Source organism: Phytophthora ramorum (assembly GCF_020800215.1).
Source record: "Phytophthora ramorum isolate Pr-102 chromosome Unknown Phyram_PR-102_s0004, whole genome shotgun sequence".
Taxonomy (NCBI): Eukaryota; Oomycota; class Peronosporomycetes; order Peronosporales; family Peronosporaceae; genus Phytophthora; species Phytophthora ramorum.
This window is the reverse complement of record NW_027150650.1, coordinates 2,647,087-2,672,040: the sequence shown is the minus strand read 5'-3', so window position 1 is coordinate 2,672,040 and position 24,954 is coordinate 2,647,087. Positions and strand designations below refer to the sequence as shown.

General features: G+C 55.3%; 1 protein-coding gene across 1 annotated transcript; it reads left to right on the top strand.

Annotated features, from left to right (window-relative positions):
- Positions 1-248: 248 nt before the first annotated feature.
- On the top strand, positions 249-1,695 carry KRP23_5308 (uncharacterized protein; the record flags this gene model as incomplete). The annotated part of the gene is made up of 2 exons (XM_067890359.1): positions 249-728; positions 1,681-1,695. The coding sequence occupies 2 exons, from the start codon at positions 249-251 to the stop codon at positions 1,693-1,695; spliced, it is 495 nt and encodes a 164-aa protein (XP_067746914.1).
- Between the last annotated feature and the right edge of the window lie 23,259 nt (positions 1,696-24,954).

Genomic DNA, 24,954 nt, shown 5'->3' with positions numbered 1-24,954 from the left:
CCTGGTGACACGGCTGACGACAAGCCCGATTCGGCGCATGCGTCCGGCGACAAATCCGACAACAAGGGTGGAGATGGCGTGACACTCGGGACGAGGTGTCGGCAAACTTGCTTGCGCCCACCGCCGGCGAGCCGCTCGGGACCGCTTCCCTGCGTGCGCTGCACAAGTTCGTGGCGCAACACATCTTCCAGACTGAGCTGGATCAGCTCCGGGACTCCGCGCAGTCTGCGCTTGCTGCTCAGCCCGCGATGCCCGGCCAGTTCCCTCCAGCGCGCTTCGACGCTCCTTCTAGCGTCCGTATCCCAGATGTTAAGTTTGTCGGTGTTCCGGCGACGGCTCAAGATATTCTGGAGGACAGCTTCACATGTGACGGCTTCGGTGGCCTCGAAGCGTTGATCGGCGTCGAGGGCCTCTCCGAAGCTCAAGTACGGGAGATCGTGCAGCGCGTCGCCCCGGATGCACAAGTGGATCGTGATTTCCTCGTCCCGCAAGACTCTGATTGGACTCCCGAGGAATTTCGCACTCTCCTAGAAAGCCCGGGCGCGAAGCGCGAGTTGGCGTCGCTCGTGCGCCTGTATGGTAGCCAGGACCTGGCACGTCGCATCTTCTGGATGGTCACTATGTTTCGTCGCGCTCTGGATCGTCTGGACCGGGCCGAAGCGCAGCTCAAGTCCGATGGCAAGACGACCAGTCAGCAGCTACTTAACGCAGACTCCGAACTACGGGAGGTCAAGCGTCAATTCGGGCTGCAACATGTGAGCCAACTTCCTGCTCAGTCCGGGCTGCACGCGTGGGATATACAACCACACAGCATCGCCCTGCTCGAAACCAGCCTTGAGTCTCTCCGAAAGTTCACGCCACTTGCGTGTCTGCTCGTCCGAGCGAGCTCGCTTAGCCATCTTCCGAAGATCTTCGGCGCATGCTTGGGCATAGCTGTAGTCACGCTGGAACTTCCGGCGCCACTCGTAAGCCGTACGTTCAGGAAGGCTGGAGGGTTTAGGCCCGAGCATTGCAGACACCGTACCCCGAGCGTCCCAACCATGCACCAGGTAAAACGGTGTATCCAGGCGGGTTGCGTCAAATGACGTATTCAGGGCGAACATGAGACGCTCGGCGTGGTCATCCCAATCGGTCTGATCCGCTTCGGCGACGTAAGCTTTGACACTTCGCATGACAGTCTGGACCGACCGTTCCTGCAGGCCATTAGCTTGGGGGCGGTACGCCAGAGTGGCACGCTGTTTGCTGCCCAGAAGCTCTCCGAACCTCGCGAAGACCTCGCTCATGAAACGTGGGTCCTGGTCGTGGCGAAGCATTGGCGATGCTCCAAAACTCCGGAACACCCGCTCTTCGTAGGCCTCAGCAACATCTTGAGCCGTTGTGGACGCCATCGGCTGGCACATGACGTATCCAGAGAAAGCATCCTGAAACAGGAGGAGGAAAATATTTCCTCGCGCTGACTTCGGCATGTGCGTCACGAAATCCATAGAGACTACCTCGAATGGCTGTCTTGGCTCGATGTTACCCGGCGACGGTCCGGGATTCGGAGGCGCCCCCTTCCCGGAGGCACAATCCACACATTCTTTCACGAAACGTTCCACGTGAGCATACATACCGTACCAATAAAACTCGGACCGCAACTTCTCGAAGGTCCGGGTCACACCTTGATGTCCACCTTGATAGTCTTCGTGGGCATAGTGCAACATGTCTTCCTGGAGTGCATCCTGGACGACAAGCCTAGGTTCATCCTGGAAGTCTCTTGGGCGATCCCGGGTTGACCGGGCAAGTCGGTAGAGTATGCCTCTTTCATCCAAGGCGAACAAATCAGCGACCTTGAAGATCTTCCTAAGTCGCTTGGGAGAAAACTGCTCCAAATCACCATTCAGGAAAGCCGCAATCTCAGATAGATATTCATCTAGTTCCTGGTGAGCTTTGATCCGTCTCCACCTTTCTGCTTGATACTCGAGTGGGCCCATTGCAGGGCGCTCTTCCGAAGCTTCAGCTGCGGCAGATCTCGTTAGGACAGCCATCACTCGCGCAGCAGGCGTTAGCGGAGAAGACTCCGGACCGGCCACTGTGTTCTCAGGATCATCATTCGGGGTGTTACTCGAATCCTCTTTCACCTCCTCGCCTTTGACATCCTGAATGTACACCGGCGGCTTCATCAACTGTTCATGGATCTTAGATACCACTTCCAGGTGTCTTCGCTCATCATCATCCTGAACGGTCCACGACTCTCCCAAGACAAGCGTCTTGGAGGTCAGGTAGTCGGCAGCTTGGTTGAAATCACGCTTGACGTGTACTAACCGAAGCCTCTGGAACTTCTCCTTCAGGACTTCACACTCAGCCAGTCTGCGTTACAAATTTGGCTGGTGGCAGTTGATAAGTCCTTGGACCTGTTGGATGACAATCCTCGAATCACCGACGACTACGAGGTCCTGAACATCGTTCTCCAACGCCACGTCTAGGCCTTTAAGTAGGCCATAGTATTCAGCGTCGTTCACAATGACGTCATCCAGGACGAAACCTCGTGCATCCAGGACGGTCCATTCGGGCAGTTTCCACAAGATGCATCCGCAGCTGCCTTGCCGCGTGGAGGTCTTAGCCGCACCATCAAAACTCATGACAATCCCGGAGTAACCAGCCTCAAGCATCTCAATGCTCACTACCGGAGGCGTCTTGATGCGCCCCTTGGCTGGGATGAGAGATTCCGCGATTTCATCTAAGTGCTCTCTCGGAGTGATGCCAGCACCCAGGATGGCGGCGAGTTCATCTTCATCACGCTGGACCTTCCGGATCTCCAAGTCGTAATGCGAGAGCGCGACGCCCCAAGGCACCGTACGCCCATCAGCGGTCTTGGACTTGATGACCCATTTGAGAACGGAGTACCTGGTGTACACCACCAGGGGACATCCTTCGAGAAGCGTTCGGAACACCCGGAGCACCCGCATTACTGCGATGACTTCTTTCTCCGCGATGTGGTACCGAAGTTCGGCTTCATTCAGGACGCGCCCCGTGAATCGAACAGGCTGAATGCGACCACCGTGCTCTTGTCCGAGGACAGCGCAAGCTGACCACTGGTTGGCATGCGGAATGATCACGAACAGCTTCGTCCGGTCCGGATGACGCAGCATCGGCGTCGAAACAATCTTTCTTTTTAGGATAGCGAAAGCCTCTTTAGCTCGAGCGAGATCTTGCCCGGCCTGAACCTGCTTATCGGTCAGCTCGTACAGAACGGCGGCTACCACCGGGAAATCCTCGATGAACTTGTGGTAGTAATTGAGGCTACCCAAGAACGACTGAACTCCCTCCAGGGTGGTCGGGAACGGGAGACTCTCAATGCATTTGGCTATCTTCGGGGTGGCCCGGATGCCTTCAGCGCCAATCTCATGCGAGAGGTAGGGGATAGTCTGCTTCCCGAATTCGCTCTTCGGCAGACTCACGGAGATGCTCCAATAACGCAGCCGATAGAGCAGCGCATTCAGATCGTTACACAGTTTATCCCAAGTTGGCGCTCCGTGCGCGATGTCATCGATGTAAGAGCTGCGCCCCAGGACCGGTCCAATTTGGGATGGCGCCGGGATATTGCGCTTAAACACAGTCATCTGTTCCGTCAACGCGGGCAACTGGCACCATGGTTCGGGCACTTCGGATCATCACATGTACATTCCGGAGTAACGTCTCGGGGTTCATAAGGATCCAGTTTCAGGTAGTCCAATACATCTTGATCCACCAAAACTTCCTCTTCGGGAGATAGCCGAACGAATCCCCACAGGCAGTTGTTGATCATGTGCTGATAGACCAGCGGAGCATTCTTCAACCCGAAAGGCATCCGCACCCACTGGAAATGTCCGAAGGGACACACGAACGCCGAGATGAGCTTGGCTCGCTCCATCATCCGGGCTGCCCAGAATCTACTGGCCATATCCAGGCTCATAAACCACATCGCTCGCTCGAACCCAATCAGAAGGTCATCGATCAGCGGGAGAGGGTAATAGGAGAGCCGAATGAATCCGTTGACAATTCGGTAGTCGATACACATCCGGATATCCACACCGTTCTTCTTCAGAACAATCACGATCGGGGATGCCCACGGCGATTCAGAGTGCTCGATCAATCTGGTCTCAAGCAGCTTCTTCAGAAGCTCGTACACCTTGATTGCCACATGAGGTGCAACTGAACGGGGACGTTGATCCACTGGCTTGATGTCACCTACATCTAGGTCGCACACGACTCCGCACGCAGGCGCGGGAGCCGCATTACCGTCACCTAGGAAAATGGGCCGATGATGTTTCAGGATATTCCGAAGCTTGCGATCCTGAACTTCTGTCGTGACGCCAGGTTCACCCACGTCGGCCTTGTTGATATCGCAATGCGGAGTCAGATCTTGCAATTCAGGAAGCATCGCTAGTTGGTCGCGCAGCTGCGCCAGTAGTTTTTTTTGTTGTTGTACCGATTATTGTGTTACATGCTTTCGCCGAACTCTAATAACCATGCGCGACTGGCCATTCCTTCCTGTCACGCGCATCACCTCTTCACACTCCGTCGCCCCTCCTCCTTCTTATAGCCCACTGCGCCAGTAGTTCACTGCCTTCGTAAATGTACACTGCCGGTTCCAGGTCGAGATCCTCAGCATTCATTCGCATGCACCGTTCATACTCTTGTTTGAGAAACCGGACTGGCGTGCTTGCCGTAGCTGAACTCGATCACTCAGGGCCGGAATCCTCCACATTAGGTTCACTTGGGGCCGCCGTCTCCGATTGATCGCCCGGAACCGCTGTAAGGACGGCCTCGCCTTGAACTTCCTCGGATGAGTGGATCGTCGGTTTGGGCTCGTCCATTCGGTCGGCTCCTTGTTCAGGTGGTTTCTTACGTACACTCTTCCGGGAAGTTCTCGCGGGTGAGCCAACCTTGGCGGATTTGGTGACCACGTTGATTCGGGAGTGTCCACCTCGGGCTGCTCGGAAATCGTGATCAACAACGGTCGAGGTTTGTTCTGGAGCTGCACCATCCGAACTTATCCGGTCGGGGTTGCAGGCTTGAGCAACAACTTGGTCGGCCACTTATACTCGTGCGTCTGGACTGCGGGTGGCTGAGCGTCCCACATCATCTGCTCGAAACGTCTGGCCCGCAACTTGGCCTGCTGTGAAACAGTATTCTCGTAGACCAGTTGCTGCCACTCCTGATAGCGTCTCGATCCGGGCCGCACGAAATGGCCAGGGCTCGGGAAGCGATCCTTTTCCACAATCCGGGCGATCGGCATTCGGAAATCCATCAAAAGATCTCGATTCGAGATGTTCACCACCTTGACTCCAGTAGCCCATGACTTGGCTCCATAGATGATCTGAGTGACCCACCGGTCACCGCGTCCGGCCCAAACTACGTCTCGCCAGGGATTGGCCTGACCATAGCGGATCTGAACCGTGGTGCTCTCTCCGGGACGTAAGTACAAACTCTCGAGAGGGCAGACCGGTAGGTCTATCCCTTGGTGTTTGCGTATGACGTCACCGTACATGAGCACTGTCTCCTCATCCGGGAGGACCATGAGTCCTTCCCGAATGCACAACCGCACTCCAGCTCGAAGCATGAAATCCATGCCCAGAAGAACATGAACGTCTTCTCCAATATTCGCGACCCAAAACTCCGAGACATACACCACTCGATGTCCCAGAGTCAACTTCACTTCTGTGCTCGCGGAGATGTATGTCGATACACCCCCGAGTCCAGACACCTTGATCTGCTTTCCGGAGTTGATCTTCAGCTTGAGCCTACGCGCAAGGTCAAAGCTGATCATACTCAGTCGCACCGGTGTCCAGAAGGATCTGCACCCTGAAGTTGTTGACTGCACCATGAACCGTGGCAACTTGACACCTTCCCTCTTCTGGGTCGTGATCGGCCCACCAGCCATACCGCTCTCCCGGATCCAACCGAAATTCAGTCGGACCTTCAGGGTCTGCAGGCGAAGGCGGTCTCGGACGATCCGAAGACCAACGCTCGGGCTGTACAGGTTCTTCATCAATCAGGGAAGTCATACATTGTTGTTTATCTTGGTTCTTGGTTCTCAGTTCCGGGCCGACGTACACTAAGACACACAATTCTGAGGGTTTTCTCTGCCCGACGCGTACCGAGTCCTCACTCGGCGGGCTTAGTGGTTTAACTGCGCCCCGTCAGAATTGGCTTCGCTACCCAGGATAGCATCCCGGATGTAGTTTGGCAGGTCTGGTAAGTCGCCCTGCATGAGCAGCTTCTTGAGATCTTGGAGTGCCTTCCAATCTTCACACTTTCCATCGTGAAACTGCTTGCATTTGGGACATGGTCGAGTACTGCATTCTTCCTTCGCGTGGCCACGGCGATTACAGCGTCCGCACACTCGAGTCTGGAAGCAATTCGAGGCTTTGTGTCCCCATCTGCCACAATCTCCGCACTGTTCATCCCGATCCGGGTTATCACGGTGCGGATATGACGGCTACGGAGCCTGTCTGTCGGCCGGATCCCTGCCACCTTCAGGCGGGCGACAAAGTCTTTTCCCACCAAGTCAGCCTCGTAGGTCGACATCAATAGATCGCCGTCTTGATCCTCGGCCTTCACGTCCTCCAGAGTGTTTTGGGTTTCCAGAGTCTGTGCCTCCTCAGCAGACACTATTCGGGATGCCACTCCAGCAGTGATGCTACGCCATTCGAGAAATTCTGCGCCGAGAAGATGCTGCAGGTCCTCGGTCACTCGGCGGATCAAGTTCGGGTCCACTCGGGACGCACGCGTCCGAAACCATTCAGGGATCAAGTTGCGAAACCTGAACCCAGCCTCGAAGAACAGCGTCTGGAGAAGTGCCATGCACTCTCTTGGGGACAGCGTACTCGGGGGCACCACGATCGTGGCGATATCTTCGGTCGTGTTAGGGCCCATTCGCTCGAGCGCCCATTCGGAGATCCACGCTTCGGACTGCGCGGCCATTGCCGTCCTGGATAGAACATACTCGGTCGTCAGCGTCATCGCTCGCCACCACGCTTGGAAATCCGGGGAGGCGGCAGGCCATTCGTAGCGCACAGTCGGAGACACGACGTACTCGACGACCACACGCTCCCAGCGACGGACTTGTTCAGCCACGTACGCCTTGGCCTGATCCACACTCGTCCACTCTGGACGCCCCTCTTCCGACTTCTCGGACGACAGGTCGACGTCCGTTCGGGGTGCTGGGGATGGTGGCGTTCCGAGTGAACTCTCTCGACTGGGCGGGAGCGCGACGTCGGTTGGCGACAGCTCGGTCTTTGGACGCGCGGGCGCCGATGCAGCCGGGGGCGTCACTTCTTCCTTCACCGTCGACAGAGGACCTTCGCGCTTGATCGTCGGCGCTTCGTCCGGAGGGTCTTTATGCGCCGGCCGCTTCTCCTCCGATTCCAAGTCGTCATCCGAGATGACGATCTCCTCTTGGACATTCTGACTCGGCCGCGGCTCCCACCCTCAGCCGAGGACTCTACCTTGACGGCGCCTCCCACAGACGCCTGGGCGGGCGCATCCGGACCGGACACACCCACATACTCCACACTCAAATCCGAGCTGGAATCTTCAGCGGGATCACCCGAAGCCTCCGCGTTCAAGCCGATTTTGACGCCACCATCCGGGGTTGCTTGGTGCGCATCCTGGATGGGTGGTTCTGAGTCGGGCTGGAACTGGAAATCTCGCGGTTCCTTTTGCTCCTTCTGCCCCTTGGCAGCCTTCCGCTTTGCAGCGGCGGCCTGACGACGCTCCTGGTTCACTTCATCCAGCGACTTCGTTTCCTTGAGCTCGACGTGACTTCCGCGACGCTTCACCGCGCCCTCGACCACATTATCATTCGCGGGTGCTCTCACTATCAGCCATAACACCTTAGATCAGTTGGTTAATAGCTCTCACAACCCTTGAATCCTAAATCAAATATATAATCGGTCAAGTCCTTAGGCAATCGAATCCGGGCACGCGCACCAGCTGAGGCGAGGCGGGTGAACGCCTTTCACGTCCAGGGTGTACAGTCGTGCCGGCAGACGAACGAGCTTCGAGAACTCAGACGACCCGAACGCTTTGGGGAGTACCCGTTCCTCTAGGAAGGAGCGTCCGGATGCCGGGGTCAGAATCCCGAATGCAGACAACTAGTGTCTGCCCCGAGATTTGGCGTGTGACCTTGAAGTAATCCCTATCGGTGTCGTTTATCTTCGACGGACCGGGCTTTGACCTTTGGGATGTTCTTCGATCAGGATACGTAGATATGTAGAGAGACTACCAGACTCTAACAGTCCGGAGTGTCTTGGCTGGGAGTGGGGTCACGAACAAAGACCTTCTCCAATATAACCAAAAGCAATACAGAAACAACAACAGAGTTTGTTATACACTCACAATATACAGCCTGTCCGAATGAGTTACAGTCCCGAATACAGGTAAATTCGGGATGCCTCCGCGCACCACTCCCGGATGGGAGAAATATACAAGTTCCTTCGAACCACACAGCAATCTACTATCAAAATCCAGGGGGGATTGCTAATAACCTCCCGAATCGTAGGTGGATATGAAATGAAAGCAGTCACTCTAAAGCAACCACAGTCAACTGACAAATGAAATAGGCGGATCAATCCAGGGATACGAGTTCCTGGTCCCCACCTAAATGGGACTTAGACTTAGGTGAGAGTTTCCGCACGGGTTCCTCGATCTTCGTGCGGTCTTGGTCGTCCGATACGCCAGCGCTCCCGGGTCGCAGCCTCGTAGTAGTCGCTATAGGTCGCAGCAGTCTTCCTCAACGCAGTACGCTCAAAGCAAGGGGGCCGACAAGGCACCACTTCTCACTTCCAACGCAAAACAAACTCTGTTTCTTCTTATCACTATCTTCTTCTTCTGTCTGACTTGGTCTACTGGATTCTTGGCGGTCTCCTTCGTCGTGTCCGCGCACTCGCATTCAGGTTGACTTGGTCTTAGTATGGTGGGTTGCACGTCGAACGTCACGTCGGGCTCTGGAGCGGAGCACACATCACATGTCGACGCTGATATCTTTGGGGTCCCTTGGACTCACTTGCGGTTTGTATGGGGATCTGCAGCACGGCCCATCCCGACGGTGGGACCGGCATTGCGTTTCTCCGGGCACACCTTGAAACTGGCCCCCTGGCCAGCTGGTTGGACGCCGTGTCACTCGCTGATTGGCTGAGAGCCACGCAGCTTCAACTTCATCCGGGATGTCGATTCATTCGGGAAGTCACTTGATCATTCGGGATGTCCTCGTCGCTTCGGGATGTCCTCGTCGCTTCGGGATGTCCTCGTCGCTTCGGGATGTCCGTCGCCAACTCGGATCTCGCTTTCCTTCACGCCTTCGGAGGTATAGGCTTCTGTCATCTTGTGCCTTCATCACTCGGCTCTCCTTCCAGGTTCATCGCTACACAGTCGTTCCAGGCTCGGACTTGGGTGGTTCATTCAGGATGTACGTACTCATCAGGGGCCTGTACGGGTCCAGGTTGCTCGGCCTTGGCTGCAGTCTCTAGAAAGCCAGTCACTCGGGTGACGCACGTGGCTGAATCCCGGATCACCTTCTCTCCCACTTGATTCTGATGAGTACAGACCGGACGGCGCAGCTGCGAACGAGAAACTCAAGATCGCCTCGTGTCACCAGTGATCCAGCGAGCGTGATCTTGATTCTGGTACGTCCATCCGCCATGTAGGGATTCTTACCAACTCCTTCACATTCCAACTCTTGACTGTTGTCTATGTAGCACCCAACCTTACGAGCAAAGGCGGTATCGAGAATGGACACCTCGGCGCCACTGTCAAACGGCAATGTGGCTCTTTTGTTGTTGATCTTCCCCATGGCTTTCACCTACCGGAATTTCTTGTCCGGCACATGGTACTTCCAATATCCTCGCGACTCTCCGTGCAGGAGATCCAGAGCCATCGTCACTTCTGATCGCGAATACTCGTCGACTTGGTGGAGGCTGGAGATCGCCATGGTACGTTTGTCATGAAGATCACATGTATTGTCAGTCGGCCGAATCAGCTTACTCACCTCTGACTTCGACTGTTTTTCGACATATGCATAGATGCAGAACTGAGAACGCTCGTCTCGTACCGGATTCAAACCCGGCGAGCGTTCTAGTGTAACATCTTCTCGGCCGCTTGCGGGAGCATCCCGCCGTGTTTGGTGGGAGTGTACCATTGACGGATCAAGTTGTAGAACTCTTCCATCGGGCACTCTCCGGCTCCGTGGATCTCGCCGCAGGCCTTGCAGACGAAGAGGCAGCGATCGGTCGGGTGGCTCTTCTTGCCACACTTCTCACACGTCAGACGCTTCCAGCAACCAAGATCGGTGTGCTTCGACGATCCACAGTGGGAACATGGCTTCCGCGGGACTTCTCCCTCGAGAGGTCCGGCTGGACGATCGAGGCGACGGTCGTTGGAGTCTCGACTAGGACGGCGTTGCTCCTGATCCGAATGCGATCTGGTCGGCTGATCGGGCGTTGCCGCGAAGTACACCTTGCGCAGGTCTCCCTCTCCCTCCGATCCGCTGGTTTCCAGTTCGGAGTCGCTCGAGTTGACTGTTGCGCGAGCATTAGCGGATGGGGTGGTCCCCGTGGGTGATTTCTGCTTGGGTTTGATGGACCCATACACCGTCTTTCCTTGTCTCGCCTTCGCACGTTGTCGGGATCGCAGTGTCTCTTCGAGAGTGTCTGCGCCCGGGGTTCTTAACAGTGCCAGTTGGCTGGCTAGATCGTGATCGTCGAGTGTTTCGATGAAGTGATCGACATGTTCACGGCGGACCTCAATCGACCCATCCTTGATCGAGAGCTGAGCTCGCAGACCGGCGACATTCAAACGGTGCAGATATTTCAGCGGCGATTCATCCGATCACTTTCGCGCATGGCAGTACTGTCTCGCGACAGACACGCCACGTCCGCAGTATTGAGTCTGGAAGTTCTTAGACAAGCTCTTCCAGTTGCCGCGCGTCGTTCGACTCAGCTGTCGGTACCAGTTACGTGCGGGCCCAGTGAGCAGATCTCCAAACACCAGACACTTCTTGTAATGGGTCTGCTTAGACCCACTACTTAAGCTTACACGTGTCCGCACGTGTATGAGGAAGCGTAGGAGTATTTAACTTAAGTTCAGTATACTTGTATCCGCAAGTATACTTAAACTAAGACAAAGGGACCGAACGATAGCTTTGGGTGCCAAATGAGAACTGTATTGATTGTAAATGGGGTTTCCTCCTAAAACTGATATTTCTAATGAGAGGTTCTGCCATTGGATGGCTGGCAGAACCCCTATCTATTGAATGACTCTCATTGGTAGAAAGATGTTACTTTCTACCAGTCATATGCTTTTGCTATGAATGTGGACCACCCTGTGGAGTGGTCACCTGAATGTATCCCTTAGTGCATGTTGCACTAAGGTAGGAGGTGAACCGAATGTGTAGCCCCGCTACACTTCTCGCCATCGGGAGTTTGATCGCGAACAAAAGCGGACTTCAGTTTGCCGAACCAGCTTCTGGCACGATCTTCGTCGTTGTCCTTCCCCGAAAATTCCTTCAATTCTGAGATCGCGGAGACTCGAATCCTTGTGGCCGAGAGTGTTCCGCCGCCTGTAGTTCCAGCAGATGCGACTGCGGCACGAGGGGCAGCATCGACACTCAGGCCATCCGGATCGTATTCACTCGGGTGCAAATGGTCCCGGCGATTCGACTCCACGGACTCCATGTCAACGTCTTGAGCTCCAGGTGGCTTGGTTTGGTCGACGACTGGCGTGGTCGAGACCGCTTGCTGTTCCTTCAGGAAACGTTCCATTGCTGCATTGAAGAACGATTGCATGCGTTCAGGGGGAGCTTGGGCTGGATCACTCGACGCGATCACTGTCGGCTTGGTTTCCGATCTCTCCTTTCGCGACTGTAGCATGGTTGCTCCTGCCGGTCCAAGTGTCATTCGCTGCAGCTCGATCGAGCTGTCCGATCCCGCTTCGGATGTGGCTGAGGCATATTGCGACGATCCGGTTTGGCTGCGAGTCGGTGTTGGTCTTTCACGTTGAACCGGGACGACGCTACCGACAAGGGGCGTCAGCTTCGCAAACAGGCTCAGCGTTGATTCCCTGATGATTGGCAATTCCAAGTCGAATAGCTCGTTTGCGTCGAAGAAGCCGAGCACGATCTCCGCTTCTTTCAGCATGCGCATCAGAAGTTTCACTGCCTCAAGTTGGCTGGTTACTTCCTTCGGTGCCTTCACTGGACCTTGCAGTTCCCCAATTGGCTTGGGGCGCACGATCTTCATTACGGGATCTTCGTGCAGGAACTTCTCCGTGCTTTCAGCGCTTGTTTATTCCCTCTCAGCCGAGCCCCAAACGCTGCCCAATCCTGAAGCAGTTGGTCGGTTGCAGATATCGACGATTCAACACATTCCAAAGCCAAATTCGATGAGCGGGACATGTCCGAAACTTGCTGCTCGAGTCGAGATTCGGATGCTTTCAGCATCCTCACTAAGTGCTCTGGCGGTGGCTGCTCGATTGCGGAGTCCCAAGTTGATCGATCTAAATTGCGCAATATGTGGTTCGCCCACATTCTCCATACAGTAGCTGCGCACTGAAAGGTAGACTCCCACTTATTCTTAAGTCGCTCAACCACGTCCTCTAGAGATTCCTCTGCGGCTGCCCCGGACCGATTTCTGACTTGAGGAGTAATGCACGCCTTCTTGAACTCGACCAGAGTTGGCAGAGTCGTAATGGAAATCCCGTACTGATAGATCAGCAGCTTGACAGCTTCCCCACGAACGGTATGAAGCCATGAATTCCACGCCCGTTCGCGCTTCGTGCTGTCAACAACGTGGCGCTTAAACTTGAACTGAATCACATTACTCCACGTCTCAATATTAGCTGTCTCCTCAGTCCACAGGCCACGGGTTTTGACGACAACCCCATGCACATGTTCACTGTACCTATCCCAAAGCTGTTTAGGAATTGCACTGAAGGACGAGCTGTAGCGGGGCTACACATTCGGTTCACCTCCTACCTTAGTGCAACATGCACTAAGGAATACATTCAGGTGACCACTTCACAGGGTGGTCCACATTCATAGCAAAAGGCATATGACTGGTAGAAAGTAACACCTTTCTACCAATGAGAGTCATTCAATAGATAGGGGTTCTGCCAGCCATCCAATGGCAGAACCTCTCATTAGAAATATCAGTTTTAGTAGGAAACCCCATTTACAATCAATACAGTTCTCATTTAGCACCAAAGCTATCGTTTGGTTCATTTATCTAGGTTTAAGTATACTTGCGGATACAAGTATACTGAACTTAAGTAAATTACTCCTACGCTTCCTCATACACGTGCGCACACGTGTAAGCTTAAGTAGTGGGTCTAAGCAGGCCCATTACACGAGCCTTCCAGTGCGCAGACATCGAGTAGTTCCCCTGAAGTGTCACGCTGGCTGAGATATGTCTTTACGATGGGCGTCACAAGGAGACGATACAAATTTGAACTCGTGGCGGGCGCGCTCCTGTTTGGAGGTGACGTACGATCACCATGACTCGTCAATCTGGGAGATCTTCTGACCGTGCGATCGCTCTCGAGGCTTCCTGCCGGACGCCGCAACGGTGTGTCATGACTACGCGGAGGCGATGTCAAAGAAGCGGTTCTTAGTAACCTCTTCACAACAGGAGATTGGTCTGGGATTGACGTGCTGCTGGGTGAGCACTATAGGAAGATTCCGTCCCAGTGACTCCATCAGGCGAGGCCAGTGTAAACTCGGGGGTGTCTTGGGCTAGCTGGATGTTAACTTGGCTCGGAGTCTGTGCTGGTCGGATGTCCTCCTGGCTCGGCGATATATACAGCGACCTTCTTGCAGGTGGCCGTGCGTAATACGGCTGCACTCGACGTGTAGTGCGCTGTGAACGTCCTCGTAGAGGCGATAAGCTCGCTCTATCACCGTTCGTCGCGCCACCAACTCCGTCTGCCACCGCAAATGCTCTTCTTGGCACTTTAAAAAGTCATAAGATCGAAGTCAATATCTGAAGTGGTCGATTGGGGGGTCGATTCGCCCAGGGTCGATTGTGAACCCCCCACGGGAATTTTGGAAACGAACCACAATAGCGGCTGGCATATGAATGGCCTTGGCGACCGCTCGCATTGTGCGCCGTCGACGCCACGGCAGAGATTTGATCCACGCAGCTGATCAACATGCACCCTTTTCCGCCCACACTTCCCAGCTCGCTTGCTCTCAAACTTCGACATCCCGCCACCGTTCCTACGGCACTGAACCGTCTCTTTCCAAATCCTAGAAACAGTACTATCACTACAGTAACATCGATGAGCAACTTCAAATTTAAAACCGCGGGCAAGTCTCATGTTAGTTGAGTTCTCGAGCAGGAATGCAGAGATTTCATTGGCTCTTCGAGTGGCAGGTCCTTGTTGGAGGTGCGTTGTACTGCTTGCATCTTGAAATGGCCAATTCTGCACTACCGTCTTACCCCGCATAGAGTGCATAAGCACACTAATAAAAAAATGATAGTGAAAATCTGGACCTGAAATCCACGATCACTACGCATCGCCAAATATAAGGACACTCTCCGCGATAAGGGTTTGCTCGGTGAGCTGACAGCCAGTGCTTCGACTCTTCAGCAACTGAGTGCCAAAGTCATCCAATGGCCAACCACTTAAAGAAGTCAGCTCTCCTGTGTGTCAGCAAGGACTCAGTTTCATTTAGGAGTCTTACCAACAGCAAGACCTCAACCACAATAGCCTGCAAGCCATATCGACGCGCCGCAGCTACAGTATCACCGAAAAACTCGCCATACTGGCTGAGTACGAGCCAAACGTTCAAGGTAGTGGGTTCTACGCCCTTGACATTAAGCACGGGATCTCGCCGAGCAACATTCGAGGATGGTGGTCGATCAGGGAGAAGCTGGTGTCTGTTTCTCGTGATCGCCAAGTTGCAACCCGGACCTCACGTCGACTCACTGGCGGCGGAAGAAGACCCGTCCACAGCGCGTTGGAGCAGAAGCTGTACGCGTGGATCTCCTATCGTAACAGCAAGGGCCTCCGGGTGAAATACTCCTACATCCACATTCAAGCTGCTAACATCTACCGGGAGCTCCATGGCGCCGATGCCACCGGCTTCGATGCTTCATCGGGCTGTTGGAAAGGTTCAAGGACCGTCGAAACTTAGTGTCTCGTCGACAGTCGTCGACGCGGTCACTTCCAGCAGATGCCCCCGAAGTCTGCCGAAGCTTCATCCAGCGTGCCCAGCACCTGATAGCCAAGCACGGCATCGAGTCCAAGAACATCATAAATATTGACCAAGTACCGCGGTACTTCGAGACTGAGCCGAAGTCGACCATCACGACACGAGGATCTCATGAAGTGCTTCTACGAAAAGGTGGATCGAGCCACAAACGCTTTACGGCGACGTTCGCCATCACAGGTGATGGCAAGTTTTTGAGACCCCACCTCCTGTTTTCCAAACTCAAAAATAAGCTCAAATGTCTTGATCGATGTCAACAGGACCGATATGTGGAGCGAGGATCTACTGATGGCTCACGCTGAAAGCGTCATCTGCGCAAGGAACGAGACGCAGCTGTACCGCGAGCCCGTACTCTATGTGATTGACTCGTACGGATGCCACGTGAAGCTGGCCGACTCAAAGAGACTGGAGCGCTACAAAATTTTTGTGCTGCTCGTCCCGCTCAACCTCACGAATCTGCTGCAGCCACTGGATGTGGCTATTAATCGCAGCTATCAGGAGTTCTACCGCTCCAAGTACGGCGACTACATCGACACTGCACTACGGGATCCCAGTCTGCAGAGCAAGGCGGGGAATCCCAAGATGTCACACTACGCCAAGATGGCGCAGTGGACCCTTGACTGGGTTGTCACGAAAAGTGGGGACAGTGTCAAGAAGGCTTTTACGCTGTGCGGATTGGTTGCCAAGGCGACGTTCAAGATGGATGAGCTGTACGCCCCGCTGAAGGCGATTCTCAAGCCTGACCTAGACATGAGTGAGTGGCACGCGGCTTACCAGCACCTTGTCGACGAAGGCGCAGTACCTCGAGTCTTTACGCATCGCAGCACCAGACTGGTACGTCCCCGAGAAGGAGCGCTCGAGTCTCTTCTGCTGTCTGGCGTACGGACTGGCGGTGTCGCCACACGAGTACGCGTCGAGTTTGACACGCTACATGACTACACTGAGTGACTTGGATGGTCTTCTAGATGAGAACTACCTTGCGGCTGTGAGGGATGGCGATGCCGACCCAGGTGAGCTGGAGATTTTCGAGGCTGCAACGATGCACGGCTGGAACATCACCCTAAAAACAGTAGACGCAGAGGGCCGCCTTGAATCCAGTTTCACGTATGCAGCGGAAAACGCAGCCAAGGACGTCTGCTTGGGTCGGTCGGGTGGTTTTTTCGCTGTCAAGGTGGACGGGTATCTGCTGTAGTCTAGCTGCAACGAAAAGAAGAACAAACAATGTTAGTTTCTGATTGCACGGGACCAATGGAAATACCAAACTGAACTTGCCATTTTGTGCGGAGCATTAACGAATTTTGACTCGTGACAACCCTCTTCGCATATTGGACCCTCAATTGACACGACTGGAATCGATCCATGGACCAGCTGATCGCCAATCCATGATCTTACCAGCTGAGCCGTCAGCACATTGAACTCTGAGACCCAACATCTGTACTTATACATACATGCCGAAGTTGTGCTCAAGGACTTCGTCTTCAAAGGTAGTGAGTTTGTTCACTCGACCATGGCCAGGCAGTATAAACGAATACAGTGCTCAGTGGTTATTTTATTTTATTTGAGTGCTCATGCGCTCTATGCGGGGTAAGACGGTAGGTTCAGTAAAAACCGCTGCCTACCCGCAGTAATTTTATGCTAAACCTGCCGACTACCCGCATTAAAACAGCACCCACACAGAAACCTCAGCAGCTGTACGCAGTGACTGGCCAAACACAATTGGCTTTCCACCAATCACAGAAACTGTCAACTAATATGAAACACTGACTTGCCCACTTGAAGTCAACTATTGTGAAACGGAGGGAGTAATACAAAATAATTGAGCACCATTCAGCAATTTCAAGCACTTTCAAAATGTGTTATGCACCTTCACGTTTAGCTTGTCGTGATAACAACACCTTAACTTAGGTTGAAATTCTGAACTACATTAAACCGGTGCTGGGCAACGAGCTGCAAAGTTGCATGAGAAGTTAATCATCTTGCCTAAACATCCAGTTGATCGCTATAACCTTTATCGCCAGTGAACTCAACCACACTAACGTTGCCACAATGTGGTAACGCTTTCATCACCTTATCTGACAATGCTTGTACGAAGATCCACCGTATTCTTCTCTCTCCTAGTTGTAAAAGGCTGGCCTTTGGGTAAGCAGTACCCATTTTGACCACGCTGATCAGCACCGGCGGCACCAAAGCAATGCCACCGGCACGCTGCGTGCTGCGCGCTTGATCACGTCATTGTACGGAGTGTATATAAAGTAGATGCGATGCCAAAACGCACTCTGTCGTCGCCATGGTGTGGGCTGGCCACCGACCGGCCAGCAGCGGTTTTGGGTAAGCAGTACCCATTTTGACCACGCTGATCAGCACCGGCGGCACCAAAGCAATGCCACCGGCACGCTGCGTGCTGCGCGCTTGCTCACGTCATTGTACGGAGTGTATATAAAGTAGATGCGATGCCAAAACGCACTCTGTCGTCGCCATGGTGTGGGCTGGCCACCGACCGGCCAGCAGCGGTTTTGGGTAAGCAGTACCCATTTTGACCACGCTGATCTGCACCGGCGGCACCAAGCTTCGATACTGGTGGCCAACACGGACGCCAAGATGATCTGTGCGAACAGGAGGGCATCAACGATATAGCGGTATAGAGACGGGAGTACGTGCCAGACGTCTGCGTTGATGGAGCATGACCGCCCAACGATACACAAAGTCCGATAGCACCAGGTATAGGAGCGCGAAGTAGCTGAGGATAGGGGCGATACCGCAGAACACCAGTACAAGCATCAGCACCAGGAAATACTCGGAGACTGGGTCCGAAGCGCTAAAATCGCCAGGGTGAGCCAGTGAGTTAAGGCCAAACCACGCCGATGCGCGCTCACGAGGTGTCAGCTTGGGCACGAACACTGGGTAGATAGCAGCCTTGACGATTGGCGTAACGCGCAGCAAGATCAACGTCAAATTGAGTCCCGTTCTGACTAGCAGATAAGTGATAAAGAAGGCCGACTGCACCGCCACTGCATCACTGATAATGGTAAGGACGGCGCTCACATCCGTCAGATCCGTGTCACCCGAGCCCATGACTGCATCGATGACGGTACCACCGAAAATAGGCAGCAAGAACGTCACGTAGATCTGGTAGATCACCAGCTTGTTCAACAGCGACGCGTTCACCTGCGAATCAAATGCATGACCCTCGCGCTTGGACAGGATGCCGAAGATGATCGGAGCCAAAGCCGTCATGACGGACAGCATCAACGGTGACACCTGCTCCAGCACCGATTCCACCCACGGGTGATCTCGAATGGCCTGGACAAGCCACGCCCAATTCTGCTCCAGCGATGAAACCTTGGCAAAAGACACAACGATACCTGTAGGCACCGTCCAGAGCAAGATAATCGCAGTGCTGAGCCCCATAGAGATCAGGAACCACGTGTCCTTGATGTTCTTGGACAGTCCGATGTTCGCCCACACCACATCCTCAGAGTGAGCTGCAGGCTCCACGTGCATTTGCGTGGGGTTGGCGCTCTGCAAGATCTGAGTGCAGGACTGTGCCACCTTCACGCTGCGGAAGGTCACAAATCCAGCTCCACGCATGATTCCGACCGCCTTCTTGTCCTGTCCCTTCAAACTCTTGATGTACCTCGATTCCATCGCATCGCTGTCCAATTCCTCCTCCTTGTACGCAAAGTTGATGCTCCTGGCCGAGTCCATGTTGTTCTGGTTAAATCCGTAGGTCTCGTCATCTCCGCTGGACTCCACCAACTGACGCGCAACCGCAGCCTGGTTGCGCATAACGGATCGGAGCTCCATGTTGAGCTCCTTGAGCTGGTGTTGGTACAGTTCCGCGGCATCCATCTTCTCTCCTCCCAGCAGCTTATTTCACGTCATGACTCACTCTCCGGTCAACGCACTTTGCGCCAGAACGTGCTCGAGTTTGTTGCGCACTTTGACGCGTTCTGCCACGAGTTTCTCCAGGTCCCGACACTCTAGTGCAACGTACACGTGCAGCACGGCCTTGGGGAAGAACAGCTCTAGGTAGTTGCGTAGTGTCTGCTGCGTGCAGAGGTTCGGCGGCAGGCCGTTGAGCACCACCGTGTACTGCTGCGAGTGCTTCCTGGACATGAATCCTCCATCATATCCAAACTCCCTTTTCGGCATAATCAGATCTTCCACGATCACGATTATAGATGGACGACCTCAAGGTGACGCTCCTGTCCTCCCTTGCGCCAGACGCCTCCACTCTCCCAGATACGTCTCCGCCCTTTTCTCCGCCATCATCAATCTCCCCGCATCCGCGACTTCAAACTGCGCAGCCGCCACTCGTTGCCCACTCGGATGTACCCGTCAGAGGGTGAGACTCGACGACTCCTAGTACCTGCCCACTCGCTCCAAGCCACTCGCGAGCGGCTCGAGGCCCCGCACCAACAGTTGGGCGATTGGCCGTCCACCGCCATCTGCGGCAACGATATCCTGGCCAGCGTCCTGTACTCGTCGGGCATCGTGGCTGCAAAAGCCGGCAAACTCACGCCATTGACGCAGGCGTTCGTGGCCTTCGTGCTCTACCTCTTCCGCTCCATATACGAGGAGGCCGTGATCGCTATCCCCCTCAACGGAGATTCCTACAATGTGCTACTTAACAGTACTTCAAAGAGAACCGTAGCCGTTGCGGCCACGCTCGGCATCATCTCGTACTTGGCCACGGGGGTCGTCTCCGGCACTTCGGCCTTGAGGTACCTCGACACTCAGGTGGACGTGAGTGTCATGCCCGGGACAGTGGCGTTGCTCTTCGTGTTTGCAATGCTGTCAATTGTTGGCATCGCCGAAAGCGCGACCGTGGCGTTGGGCATTTTCATTGCCCACGTCGCGACGCTGCTGAGCGGGTTTTCACTGTATTTCGCAGTGCAGCATCTGCATATTTTTCTGGCCAATACTAATATGAAGACGGATTTCCCCAGTGTGAACGTAGCGGGAGACTTGGTGAAGGGGGATTTGCTGACGGGGATTTCTTTGGGCGATGCTGGGTATTACTACCTTTGATACGTCAGCGCAGATTGTAGAGGAACAAGCGCCTGGCGTTTTTCGTAAAGCGTTGGTGAATATGTGGGTTTTCGCCACGTTTTACAATTTGTTGCTGTCGGTGCTACCGCTGGAATGGCCTGGTGGGATTTATAATGACAAGGACGTGGTGCTGGCGACCATGGGTCGGGTGGCTGCGGGCATGTGGTTGATGAGTTGGGTGTCTATTGATGCCTTCATTGTGCTGGCTGGTGAAGTGCTGACGTCGTACGTGCGCATAATGGGTCTCGTACGTCGTGTGGCGTTTGATCGGGTACTGCCGGTGTTCCTCACACATGGCGGGGAACGAATCACCATATCATCCTGTTGTTCTTCGCGCTGCAGGCCAGTCTAGTGGTTTTGCTCCACGCTGACGCCTCGGTGCTCGCTGGTGTGTTTACGTTTGCATTCCTGGGTGTCATGGCTCTTTTCGCCTTTGGCTGCATGCTGCTCAAGTTGAAGCGAGAAGATATCCCGCGTGACGTGCACGCTTTGTGGTGGAGCTGCATTTTTGGTCTGGTTATGGTGCTTCTTTGACTGCTGGGCAACCTGCTGGGTGACTCGGCCATCTGATCCGTTTCCAACGGAAAGCTCTCTACCGAGCAAATTCAAAACTGAGTTCGATTCCGGTTAGCCTCTTGCTAGCTCGGCTCTCTCTCTGCTCGCTGCCCTACCTAGACCTCCTCCCCTTTACGTACCTCGGCGCGGTCGCCAACCTGGTCGAGTCGTCGTGTCTTGCCTGGTCAGTCGTGTAAAGACCTGTAGCCTCCGAGAGCCAGAAGGAGGGTTCCGCTGGAGCAGCCGGCGGATCACTTCCCCCTCCACGTGAAGTCGGTAATCAGGTTCGCGGCTGGCGCGGTTGGCGTCGGCGGGGGGCACGCTGGGCTGGACGTTCGTCATCGCGGTCGGGACCCGCCAACGCGGCCGCCATGTCGCGGCGGGACCGAGCTTCAGGCTGGTCGTCGACGAAAACCTGAAAAAGACCCGGCACATCCTGCTTGATGATGTCGGCTGGTTCCCATGACGCCTCGATGTCGTCAAGACCGAACCACTTGACGAATACCTCCCAACGGTGCGAGTCCGGGCTCAGCCGACAGTCGAGCAGCGCTTCAACCAGATGTCCACCCTCGCCGTAGATTGCCTGCTCTTGGAGCTCCTCCACGCGCCCACGGGCGGCGTCGCGATAAAGCTGAAGTCGGGAGGCATGGCGGATAGTGACAGCGAATGGCTCGATAATATCTTGGACCTCGAAAGTGTAGTCATTCAGCGCCTTGAGGATGCGCTTAGGGCCGCGCCACACCAAGGCCAGTTTGTGCCCACTGCGCCCAGTTGCTGTCGCCGCCAGGACGAAATCACCTTCGCTAAACTTGTGAAGCCGCACACCTTGGCGACGCGCATGCCGCTCCCGCGCCGCACGCCGGCGCTTCTCGCTGGCACTCACCATTTCCGCATGCATATTATCCAACGCCTCGCGAACAGCGGTGAGATGACTGCGAACTTCCGAGTCGACCCACTCGAGGGTTGCCTGCGTTGGAGATCGAGGGTGCAAAATGCTGCGAAGCTGGGAGTCAGCCGGTAACGCTGTGAACGCTGTCAGGGGTGAGCGGCCATCCAGCCTGTCCGCGGGCATAGCGTTAAGCGCCGCTTGCACCACCGGTAGTACTGCAGGCCAATCTTGAACATGCATCCTGCGCTCACTTAGAAGAGCCTTCACGCTCTTAAGAACCTCTCGGTTCACCACTTCGACGGTGCCATTCGCCCACGGCGTGTAGGCAGTGGTGAAATGATGGTGCGCACCCAGGGCGCGTTGCAGGCGTTCGACCACTTGGTTCCGAAAATGCGCCCCCTGGTCGGAGACCCACTGATGCACAACGCCAAAACGCTTGAACCAATCGATGAGACCCTGGTACGCGTGGTCGGATGTCGCGTGCGTACATGCCAACAACTCGACGAACCCGCTCATTCCGTCCTTAAGGACCAATACGTACTTGACGCCACTCGTGCTCTCGATCATGGTCAGGAAATCGAAGTGCAACACCTCGTTGGGGCGCGTCGCTCGCAATGTTTCGCCAAACGGACGCGGAATGCGCCCGCCTGCGGCCACCATACAATGTAGGCACTCGTTGACAAACGTGGTTACGTCGGGGCCCATCGTGGGCCAGAAGAAACACGTCGAGAGCGACTTAAGTGTCGCGGCCGCCCCGCGATGACCACTGGCTCCTGCGTGCGCCACCACGCATAGACGCTGTTGCAATTCACCCGAATCGGGCGGAATCCATACTTGCCCGGTGGATGTCATCTGTAATTGCCGCTCCTCGTTCCACTGTACACCGGGGTGCGCCGCCGCTCCGGCAGCTTGCTGCACGGCTCGGATCTCCTGCTCGGACGGCCACACGAAATCTGCTTCTTCTAGCGGGGACACGCGTTCGACGACTGCGAGGCGAGCCGCTCGGATGGCCGTTCGCGTTGCTTCTAGTGGAGGCCCCGCGCCCCAGCGGCTCAGCAGGTCGCCCCACGCATTTTCCTCGCCTGGCACGTGTTCGATTACGTAGCGGAAAGACATGAGCGCGAGCGCCCAACGTTGTAGCTTGTCAGCTTGGTAGCGCGCCATCATCCCATCGGTCGCATAGGGGTTAAAGATATAGACCAAGTTACGGTGATCCGTAAAGAGATGAAATCCACGAGGGCGCAATAAGAGGTACTCCAGTCGACGCACAGCCTCGACAATTGCGAATGCCTCTTTTTCGATGGTGGGCCATCGCTGCGCGGCACCGACAAAACGGCCACTGAGGAACGCAAGTGGGCGGTGATGTTGCTCCGCCCGCGGCAGCTTGAGCTCCTCCGGGTCAAGCATCGTGACGACGGCGCCCCAGTAGTCGTTGCTGGCGTCGGAGTATAGGCACAGGTCGGCCGTAGGACTCGGGTGAGCAAGTGGCACCATATTGAGGAGCGCGTCCCGGACAGCTTCCACTCCGGCCATTTCGTCTGCGCCCCAGCTGACATCTTCCAATCTGACTCGGGCTAACTTGACCTTCTTCCTCGAGCCCGCGATCTGCGCCGCCCGGTCTAGTGCGTCGTACAGGACTGCCGTGATGCGCGTGAATTCTGGAATGCTCTGCCGCATCCAGTTCACGGCGCACAAAAACTGCTGGAGGTCTCCGGCTGTCTGCGGCGCCTGCATCTCGACCAATCCCTGGATTCGCTCTGGACAGTGTCGCACACCTTGAGCTGATATCATTCGCCCACACCACTTCACTTCCGTCGCGAAGAACTGACACTTCTTCGCGTGGAGTTTGAGGCCAAACTTTTCGCAGCGCTCTAGCACCTTGTCCAGCACTTCGAGGAGCGAAGCTTCATCTTCAGCATAGCCTAGTATATCATCCAGCCAGGCCAAAATGCACGTCCCGAGCAGATCTCCGAAGATCTCTTCTACTACGCCTTGGCAGTAGGCTACCGCATCCGTGGCGCCCATGGGCACCCGCGTCGGCGTGTAGATGCCCCGGTGGGTTACGAACGAGTAGATCTCCTGGGAATCAGGGTGTAGCGGTAGTTGCCAGTACCCACGAAACCAGTCGAGGACAAAGAACACCTTGGCGCCCTCCAGCTCACCGATCACGACCTCCAGCACTGGCATAGGCCATGGCATGGGCTCTGTGCGCTCGTTGACACTGCGCGTGTCGATTGTCATGCGTGGATCCGCCAGCGGGTCATCAGCCTGTTCCTTCTTCTTGACAATCCGAGGTGCGGAGGCCCAGCGACTCCTATGGTTCTTGAAGATGAGTCCGTGCTTCATCAATGTGGTCGTGTGTCTGTCCAGAAAGGCGCGATCATTGGGTGAATAGCGGCGGGGCTGCGCCCTGATCGGCGTCGCTCCGGGCTTCAGCCTGACTTGCATTGGCGCTACGCGGACAGGTGGGTCATGGCCGAACTCGAGCCGAAATGAATCCGCTCGCATCTGCAGGATGCCCCGAAGCTTGGCGCTGCCGTCGAGGGTCAGTCCCATCCTCGTTGCTATCTCCACCTTGGACTCCAGGTAGTGGGTTACTTCTGCAAGATTCGTCGGCTGCATACACGGTAGCGCTGTACGTGTCTCATGTCGGTAAATATCCTCTTCCTCTGCGTCTGGTCCTGGGTCTTGCGCCGCCACCGCCACCGCCAATCGGCAAATGCGCTGGAGCGAGGTGGGTGAGGACTGGTCTTTGTCCACCTTCGGCGAAGTGTCTCCCCCGAGCTCCCATTCGGCCTGCGCATCCCGGGCTTCCACCAGTAGCTTGTCCGTGGAATAACCTAGAATCTTCATGATTGGGCGACCCACCGTCAGCTCCATTCTCGAGTTATCTTCTTCGACGAAGCAGGCCAAATTTCGCAACAGTAGAGGACCGGCCGACGTGGTGAGGACGATCTCGCTAAACGTCGCCATGCGTTGCACCACCACCTCGCGTCCCCCCACTGGACTCAGCCGCACAGGATGAATAGTTCGCACAGCAACTGGTTTTCCAGCCTGGCCAATCGAGTCGAGGACGCCGCGCGCAACTAGCGACGTGTCGGCGCCAGAGTCGAGGAGAAGTGCCTTGACGGGGACACCTTCTACGGCTGCCTCAACAGTGCCGCGGTCCTCGCCTGCGGTAAGTACCGAGTCGCTCGCTGTCACCACGTCGAACTTATTCATGCTGACG